Below are 10,000 nucleotides of genomic sequence, written 5' to 3'. Positions count from 1 at the left end.
TTCACGCCCTGCTTCTCCGCGGTGATCCAGATCTGAGGGAGACCAGAGGGGGAGACCAGAGGGGGAGACCAGAGGGAGACCAGAGGGAGAGACCAGAGGGAGGCCAGAGGGGGAGACCAGAGGGAGGCCAGAGGGGGAGACCAGAGGGGGAGACCAGAGGGGGAGACCAGAGGGAGACCAGAGGGGGAGACCAGAGGGGGAGACCAGAGGGGAGACCAGAGGGAGAGACCAGAGGGGGAGACCAGAGGGAGAGACCAGAGGGAGGCCAGAGGGGGAGACCAGAGGGGGAGACCAGAGGGGGAGACCAGAGGGGGAGACCAGAGGGAGACCAGAGGGGGAGACCAGAGGGGGAGACCAGAGGGAGACCAGAGGGGGAGACCAGAGGGGGAGACCAGAGGGGAGACCAGAGGGAGAGACCATAGGGGGAGACCAGAGGGAGACCAGAGGGGGAGACCAGAGGGACAGACCAGAGGGAGACCAGAGGGGGAGACCGGAGTGGGAGACCAGAGGGAGAGACCAGAGGGAGACCAGAGGGGGAGACCAGAGGGAGACCAGAGGGGGAGACCAGAGGGGAGACCAGAGGGGGAGACCAGAGGGAGACCAAAGGGGGAGACCAGAGGGGGAGGCCAGAGGGAGACCAGAGGGGGAGACCAGAGGGGAGACCAGAGGGGGAGGCCAGAGGGGGAGACCAGAGGGGAGACCAGAGGGGGAGGCCAGAGGGAGACCAGAGGGGGAGACCAGAGGGAGAGACCAGAGGGAGACCAGAGGGGGAGACCAGAGGGAGACCAGAGGGGGAGACCAGAGGGGAGACCAGAGGGGGAGACCAGAGGGGGAGGCCAGAGGGGGAGACCAGAGGGGGAGACCAGAGTGGGAGACCAGAGTGGGAGACCAGAGGGGGAGACCAGAGATGGCTTAGGATCAGACCCATAATTCGTACCTCGTGCTCTAACCCGCTCCAGACCCCAGCCGGGTGAGAGTGAGAGTGAGAGTGAGAGTGAGAGTGAGAGTGAGAGTGAGAGAGAGAGAGAGAGAGAGAGAGAGAGAGAGAGAGGGGCTTGGGTCCAGAGCTATGATCCTAGAAGGTGAGCGTTTGTGTAACAGTGTTGTAATATTTTGCACACAGCACAGCTGACTTTGATTCAACCAAGTTGAATCAAGCTGTGTGTGTGTGTGAGTTTGTGATGGCCTGTGTGTGTTTGTGTGTCTGTGAGTGTGTGTGTTTCTGAGAGTGTGTGTGCACGCACGCACACACGTGGGTGTGTGTGTGAGTTTGTGATGGCCTGTGTGTGTGTGTGTGTCTGTGAGTGTGTGTGCACGCACGCACACACGTGTGTGTGTGTGTGAGTGCATGTCTGTGTGTGTGTGTGTGTGTGCAGGGTTTGCGTGTGTTTGTGTGTGTGTGTGTCTGTGTGTGTGTGCAGGTGTGTGTGTGCGTGTGCGCGTGTTTGTACCGGCTGCCCCCCCCACCAGCGGTGGTTCAGCTTCTCCCGTCCTCGGAGGGTGAAGGTCGCGTTGAACACAGTGTCGTGCATGGTGTTGCCCACGATCCCGTGGGATTCTGGGTAGAGACCCTAGGGACGACATCATTAAGGATGACATCATCAACACGGAGGAGACCGGGGATGACATCATTAAGGATGACATCATCAACACGGAGCAGATGGGGATGACATCATTGAGGTTGCTTAGTGTAGCGAGGGTGTAGAGGTAAGGGGAGGTCTTTGAGGGGTACACCTTAAGGGAACTTACTGTAGCGAGGGTGCAGAGGTAAGGGGAGGTCTTTGAGGGGTACACCTTAAGGGAACTTACTGTAGCGAGGGTGTAGAGGTTGGGGAAGGTCTTTGAGGGGTACACCGGCCTCATGTAGGGGGCCGTGGTGCCGCAGGCCCCTGAGGAGGGAGGAGGGAGGAGGGGGGTCAGGGGAGGGTCCCGGAGTTCCTGATCCACGTGATCAACAGTAAATAAACACAGACACGTCAACAGCCTCCATCGGTGAGTAGAGGGGGACCAGACTTAGCATCGATGCTAACCCCCACCAGCGCTAACACCAGGACCCGACGCGGGGCAGCGCGACGGCAGCAGCTCCAGGGCGGTGTTTGGTTTCAGGTTGTGACGGGGGAGGCTGTGATCGCCGGGGGGGCCGGGTTCTGATTAAGTGTTCCAGCCTCTAACGGGGCCCAGCTGTGGGGAGCGAGGAGGACCAAATGGGTTTCAGCTGTTCCCCCCCCCCTCGGCTCGCTCTGCTCCCCTGCTCAGGAGGACGTGGGGCGGGCTCAGGGTGACGGACCGTGTGCTGGTGGGACCATGAGACCAGTATGAAGCTGGTTATTCTGCTGGTTAGACCATGAGACCAGTATGAAGCTGGTTATTCTGCTGGTGGGACCATGAGACCAGTATGAAGCTGGTTATTCTGCTGGTGGGACCATGAGACCAGTATGAAGCTGGTTATTCTGCTGGTGGGACCATGAGACCAGTATGAAGCTGGTTATTCTGCTGGTGGGACCATGAGACCAGTATGAAGGTGGTTATTCTGCTGGTTAGACCATGAGACCAGTATGAAGCTGGTTATTCTGCTGGTGGGACCATGAGACCAGTATGAAGCTGGTTATTCTGCTGGTGGGACCATGAGACCAGTATGAAGCTGGTTATTCTGCTGGTGGGACCATGAGACCAGTATGAAGCTGGTTATTCTGCTGGTTAGACCATGAGACCAGTATGAAGCTGGTTATTCTGCTGGTGGGACCATGAGACCAGTATGAAGCTGGTTATTCTGCTGGTGGGACCATGAGACCAGTATGAAGCTGGTTATTCTGCTGGTGGGACCATGAGACCAGTATGAAGCTGGTTATTCTGCTGGTGGGACCATGAGACCAGTATGAAGCTGGTTATTCTGCTGGTGGGACCATAAGACCAGTATGAAGCTGGTTATTCTGCTGGTGGGACCATGAGACCAGTATGAAGCTGGTTATTCTGCTGGTGGGACCATGAGACCAGTATGAAGCTGGTTATTCTGCTGGTGGGACCATGAGACCAGTATGAAGCTGGTTATTCTGCTGGTTAGACCATGAGACCAGTATGAAGCTGGTTATTCTGCTGGTGGGACCATGAGACCAGTATGAAGCTGGTTATTCTGCTGGTGGGACCATGAGACCAGTATGAAGCTGGTTATTCTGCTGGTGGGACCATGAGACCAGTATGAAGCTGGTTATTCTGCTGGTGGGACCATGAGACCAGTATGAAGCTGGTTATTCTGCTGGTTAGACCATGAGACCAGTATGAAGCTGGTTATTCTGCTGGTGGGACCATGAGACCAGTATGAAGCTGGTTATTCTGCTGGTGGGACCATGAGACCAGTATGAAGCTGGTTATTCTGCTGGTGGGACCATGAGACCAGTATGAAGCTGGTTATTCTGCTGGTGGGACCATGAGACCAGTATGAAGCTGGTTATTCTGCTGGTGGGACCATAAGACCAGTATGAAGCTGGTTATTCTGCTGGTGGGACCATAAGACCAGTATGAAGCTGGTTATTCTGCTGGTGGGACCATGAGACCAGTATGAAGCTGGTTATTCTGCTGGTGGGACCATGAGACCAGTATGAAGCTGGTTATTCTGCTGGTTAGACCATGAGGCCAGTATGAAGCTGGTTATTCTGCTGGTGGGACCATGAGACCAGTATGAAGCTGGTTATTCTGCTGGTGGGACCATGAGACCAGTATGAAGCTGGTTATTCTGCTGGTTAGACCATGAGACCAGTATGAAGCTGGTTATTCTGCTGGTGGGACCATGAGACCAGTATGAAGCTGGTTATTCTGCTGGTGGGACCATGAGACCAGTATGAAGCTGGCTATTCTGCTGGTGGGACCATGAGACCAGTATGAAGCTGGTTATTCTGCTGGTGGGACCATAAGACCAGTTTGAAGCTGGTTATTCTGCTGGTGGGACCATGAGACCAGTATGAAGCTGGTTATTCTGCTGGTTAGACCATGAGACCAGTATGAAGCTGGTTATTCTGCTGGTGGGACCATGAGACCAGTATGAAGCTGGTTATTCTGCTGGTGGGACCATGAGACCAGTATGAAGCTGGTTATTCTGCTGGTTAGACCATGAGACCAGTATGAAGCTGGTTATTCTGCTGGTGGGACCATGAGACCAGTATGAAGCTGGTTATTCTGCTGGTGGGACCATGAGACCAGTATGAAGCTGGTTATTCTGCTGGTGGGACCATGAGACCAGTATGAAGCTGGTTATTCTGCTGGTGGGACCATGAGACCAGTATGAAGCTGGTTATTCTGCTGGTTAGACCATGAGACCAGTATGAAGAATAATCTGGAATATTGGCTATACCATCACATGCTGAGAATAGCAATTAGCTGAATCCTGGTACTTTATATCTCTCCTCGTTGTACAGAGGGCTACCGTAGGCCTCAGCTATGACGGTATGATGATACATTGGACATAAATTGTTATAAAAACACAATTCAATACTTAATGACTTATGACCGCGGGAGAAAGTGTTTGGGGTCCATACTACATACTATGGATGTACTGTATACAGGAGAGGTCAGCTAGGCTAACACTGGGATAGCTTAGCATTAAGATAGCATAGCATCTAACTAGCCTACCATTTGAATACCCTAGCATCTGGTCAGCCTAGCCATGACCGAGCCTAGCGTCTGGTTAGCTCTGGGGGGAACTAGCCTAGCGTCTGGTTAGCTTAGGGGGGAACTAGCCTAGCGTCTGGTTAGCTGTGAGCCAGGGGAGCGTACCTATGTTGTGAGCAAATCTTTTTTTCGTAGGATGGTAGGGGCAACTACCGCCTTTTTCGCCACTGATTCTCCTGTGATTGGTTAGAATGGCTCACCTCCGACTGGTTATGGTTAGGGTTAGGTTTAGGGTTAACCCTCACCCTAACCCTAACCCTAACCATAACCCTAAACCTGACCCTAACCCTTTGCACCCGGGGAACATAGGACCCGGGGAACAGAGGGATGACCCCTGAGCCAGCCTAGCATTGCGGCGGGAGCTTACTGAGTTTAGCGATGTTGGGGATGACCGTCTTCCCCTTGTTGAGGTAGGACGCCCTGAAGCCGTCCACCGACAGCATGATGAGGGGCGGCCGGACGAAGCTGGCAGGACACAACACACACCATCACTACCAGCTCACTGCTAATTCCTAGTGACACACAAGTAACTCAACAGGAACTCAACATTAGCTCACTATTTATTCACAATGAACCCACAATTAAGGCTACAGACAACTAATTCACTATTAACTATTAACTTAGTACTGACTCACTATTAACTCACTATTGACTCACTACTGACACATTATTAACTCAGGGCTGACCCACTATTGACCTACTATTGACTCACCACTTACCTACCACTAATCCACCACCAACCCACCATTAACCCACCACTAACCCACCACTAACCCGCCACCACTAACCCACCATTAACTCACCACTAACCCACCACTAACCCACCACAGAGTCACCACTAACCCACCACTAACCCACCACTAGCTGAGGACCAGAGGAGGCTGGACTCACCCTGCAGGACATTCTGCGCTCCTGATCTCCTCACAGTCTCCCTGAACCCAGTAGCTCTCACCTGGACCAGGAGGAAGAGGAGGAGGAGGCGGAGGAGGAGCAGGAGGAGGAGGGGGAGGAGCAGGGGGAGGAGGAGGAGGAGGAGGAGGAGGAGGAGCAGCAGCAGGAGGAGGAGGAGGAGGAGGAGGAGGAGGAGGAGGAGGAGGAGCAGCAGCAGGAGGAGGAGGAGGAGGAGGAGGAGTAGGAGGAGGAGGAGGAGGAGGAGGAGCAGCAGCAGGAGGAGGAGGAGGAGGACAGGGAGGGTCAGCAGGAGGGGGAGGAGGATGGTGATTGGTCAGCTAAAATGAACCATTCATGAATTAATCTTATGTTGTTGTTGGAGGTGTAAACTAAATACAGCATGAGGAGAGGAGGTGTAAACTAAATACAGTAGGAGGAGAGGAGGTGTAAACTAAATACAGCATGAGGAGAGGAGGTGTACACTAAATACAGTAGGAGGAGTGGAGGTGTTAACTAAATACAGTAGGTAGAGAGGAGGTGTACATACAGTAGGCAGAGAGGAGGTGTACATACAGTAGGTAGAGAGGAGGTGTACATACAGTAGGCAGAGAGGAGGTGTACATACAGTAGGCAGAGAGGAGGTGTACATACAGTAGGCAGAGAGGAGGTGTACATACAGTAGGTAGAGAGGTGTACATACAGTAGGTAGAGAGGAGGTGTACATACAGTAGGTAGAGAGGTGTACATACAGTAGGTAGAGAGGAGGTGTACATACAGTAGGCAGAGAGGAGGTGTACATACAGTAGATAGAGAGGAGGTGTACATACAGTAGGCAGAGAGGAGGTGTACATACAGTAGGCAGAGAGGAGGTGTACATACAGTAGGTAGAGAGGAGGTGTACATACAGTAGGTAGAGAGGAGGTGTACATACAGTAGGTAGAGAGGAGGTGTACATACAGTAGGTAGAGAGGAGGTGTACATACAGTAGGCAGAGAGGAGGTGTACATACAGTAGGCAGAGAGGAGGTGTACATACAGTAGGCAGAGAGGAGGTGTACATACAGTAGGTAGAGAGGAGGTGTACATACAGTAGGTAGAGAGGAGGTGTACATACAGTAGGTAGAGAGGAGGTGTACATACAGTAGGCAGAGAGGAGGTGTACATACAGTAGGCAGAGAGGAGGTGTACATACAGAGGTAGAGAGGAGGTGTACATACAGTAGGTAGAGAGGAGGTGTACATACAGTAGGTAGAGAGGAGGTGTACACTAAATGAGCAGCAGGTCGTCGGTACCTTGGCAGGTGGCCTTGTAGTTGGAGCAGCAGTCGAGCCTCTCCAGGCAGTCCGAGGAGCAGTGGCAGGCGTAGGCCTCGTTCCGGGGCTCACCACAGCGGTCCGCCGTGCACTCAAACCCCCCCGCTGAACCGCAGGAAGTGACACGCAGGAAGCAGGAAGTGACACATTGGTCAGGAGGTGGTGAAGGGGTGAATGAGGAGGTGGTGAAGGGGTAAATGAGGGGGTTGTGAAGGGGTGATGAGGAGGCGGTGAAGGGGTGAAAGATGTGTGGTGAAGGGGTGAATGAGGAGGTGGTGAAGGGGTGGTGAAGGGGTGATGAGGGGGTGGTGAAGGGGTGATGAGGAGGTGGTGAAGGGGTGAATGAGGAGGTGGTGAAGGGGTGATGAGGAGGTGGTGAAGGGGTGATGAGGAGGTGGTGAAGGGGTGATGAGGAGGTGGTGAAGGGGTGAATGAGGAGGTGGTGAAGGGGTGAATGAGGAGGTGGTGAAGGGGTGATGAGGAGGTGGTGAAGGGGTGATGAGGAGGTGGTGAAGGGGTGATGAGGGGGTGGTGAAGGGGTGATGAGGGGGTTGTGAAGGGGTGAATGAGGAGGTGGTGAAGAGGTGAACCGACCTGTCTTGAGGCAGTGGTCGTCGAAGTCGGAGCAGCAGCTGGAGTAGGTTTTACACAGGTTGTCACAGCGACAGCCAGGGGGCGGGGTCTCCTCCAGCTCGAAGCACCGCCCCTTACAGGACCCGGCGGAGCTCACCCACAGGGAGTCAGGGACGGACGGGGCTGCACACACACTGCCTCATTAACACACACAGGGGTCACACAGAGAGAGACCTACAGAGAGAGACCTACAGAGAGAGAGACCTACAGAGAGAGAGACCTACAGAGAGAGAGACCAACAGAGAGAGAGACCTACAGAGAGAGAGAGACCTACAGAGAGAGAGACCTACAGAGAGAGAGACCTACAGAGAGAGAGAGACCTACAGAGAGAGACCTACAGAGAGAGACCTACAGAGAGAGAGACCTACAGAGAGAGAGACCTACAGAGAGAGACCTACAGAGAGAGAGACCTACAGAGAGAGAGACCTACAGAGAGAGAGAGACCTACAGAGAGAGAGACCTACAGAGAGAGAGACCAACAGAGAGAAACCTACAGAGAGAGAGACCTACAGAGAGAGACCTACAGAGAGAGAGACCTACAGAGAGAGACCTACAGAGAGAGACCTACAGAGAGAGAGACCTACAGAGAGATCGACGAAGAGAAAACTACAGAGAGAGAGAGAGAGAGACCTACAGAGAGAGAGAGAAAGACCTACAGAGAGAGAGAGACCTACAGAGAGAGCTACAAAGAGAGACCTACAGAGAGAGACCTACAGAGAGATTGACAGAGAGACCTACAAAGAGAGACCTATAGAGAGAGAGAGAGAGACCTACAAAGAGAGACCTATAGAGAGAGAGAGACCTACAGAGAGAAAGAGACCTACAGAGAGAAACCTACAGAGAGACCTACAAAGAGAGACCTTTAGAGAGAGAGAGAGAGAGAGAGAGAGAGAGAGAGAGAGAGAGAGAGAGAGAGAGAGAGAGAGAGACCTACAGAGAGAGAGAACTACAGAGAGAGAGAACTACAGAGAGAGAGACACCTACAGAAAGAGAGAACTACAGAGAGAGAGAGACCTACAGAGAGAGACAGACCTACAAAAAGACCTACAGAGAGAGAGACCTACAAAGAGAGCTACAGAGAGAGAGCTACATAGATAGACCTACAGAGAGAGAGAGAGAGAGAGAGAGAGAGAGAGAGAGACCGACAGAGAGAGCTCTACAGGTTTTGTGAACAGAGGTTGTGGAGCAACGTGTAGTAGATATACAGACTGGGAACAGAATGAGTTACATCAGAACATATCATATTACAGACAAACAGACAGGCAGAAAGGGAGGCAGACAGACAGACAGACAGACAGACAGACAGACAGAAAGGCTCACCTCTATAGGACGTCTCTCCTCCACCTTCGCTGGGTCTGCTGGCCTGGAACACATAACCTCCAACCAGGCTCCACCCCAGGGCCGAGAGCACCACCAGCACCACCTGCAGCACAACACCACCCACTGTAACACACTGTAACCCACTGTAACTCACTGTAACCCACTGTAACCCACTGTAACACACTGTAACACAATGTAACACACTGTAACCCACTGTAACAAACTGTGACCCACTGTAACCCACTGTAACACACTGTAACACACTGTAACCCACTGCAACTCACTGTAACACACCGTAACACACTGTATGTAACCCACTGTAACACACTGTAACCCACTGTAACACACTGTAACCCACTGTAACTCACTGTAACCCACTGTAACACACTGTAAATCACTGTAACACACTGTAACCCACTGTAACCCACTGTAACCCACTATAACCCACTGTAACCCACTGTAACCCACTGTAAATCACTGTAACCCACTGTAACCCACTGTAACTCACTGTAACCCACTGTAACCCAATGTAACACACTGTAACACACTGTAACCCACTGTAACACACTGTAACCCACTGTAACCCACTGTAACACACTGTAACCCACTGTAACCCACTGTAACCCACTGTAACACACTGTAACCCACTGTAACACACTGTAACCCACTGTAACACACTGTAACACACTGTAAAGGCCGATTTAGGGTCGTTTTAGACGTAGAGACGTAAGCACGTAATTTACACAAGGGACTTGTTTTAGACAAGTTTTGATTTACGGTTCCTTTAAGGTTCCTTAAGGATTGCGCGTGTTGCAAGGGGATTCTCCGCCAGAACAGTAGGGAGAGCAACGAACGAATCTGTGGGCGTGGAAGTGGAAATCGCTGGCTTGTTTATATTTATAATTATCATAATTCGTTCTTGTGTTTTCTTCTCCTTCAAAATTCTTCATTCGCTTCTGTCACGGCCTTTTAAAAATGGCGCTATTATGCTGTAAAACCGGAAATGTGAGACTCCTGAAAGGATGTGGTTAGCTGGCCAATCACAGTCTTTGCGAGCTGCGTAGGGCCGTAGTGTTTTAGTAGCATAGTCAGGAATTCTGGGCGACGCACTTAAGCACGTAAGGGGGGGTATTTTACCGCGCAAGGGGGGGTTATGTATCTTACGTGCTTACGCGTTACGTC

The 10,000-nt window shown here is 52.3% G+C and overlaps 1 protein-coding gene across 1 annotated transcript in view; it reads right to left on the bottom strand.

Annotated features, from left to right (window-relative positions):
- enpp2l (ectonucleotide pyrophosphatase/phosphodiesterase 2-like) overlaps positions 1-10,000 on the bottom strand; it is a 40,696-nt gene that overhangs the window by 28,671 nt on the left and 2,025 nt on the right. The window contains exons 2-9 of the mRNA XM_030346577.1: positions 8,819-8,921; positions 7,460-7,621; positions 6,845-6,970; positions 5,554-5,614; positions 5,030-5,127; positions 1,810-1,889; positions 1,452-1,571; positions 1-32 (exon numbers count right to left, since the gene is read on the bottom strand). The exon at positions 1-32 is cut by the window's left edge and continues 24 nt beyond it. Of these exons, the coding sequence (XP_030202437.1) occupies positions 1-32; positions 1,452-1,571; positions 1,810-1,889; positions 5,030-5,127; positions 5,554-5,614; positions 6,845-6,970; positions 7,460-7,621; positions 8,819-8,921 (782 nt within the window). The remainder of the gene's footprint in view (positions 33-1,451; positions 1,572-1,809; positions 1,890-5,029; positions 5,128-5,553; positions 5,615-6,844; positions 6,971-7,459; positions 7,622-8,818; positions 8,922-10,000) is intronic.

Source organism: Gadus morhua, chromosome 22, assembly GCF_902167405.1.
Source record: "Gadus morhua chromosome 22, gadMor3.0, whole genome shotgun sequence".
In the NCBI taxonomy this organism is placed as follows: domain Eukaryota; kingdom Metazoa; phylum Chordata; class Actinopteri; order Gadiformes; family Gadidae; genus Gadus; species Gadus morhua.
Note: the sequence above shows the minus strand (reverse complement) of the source record. Positions and strands in the feature narration are given on the sequence as shown.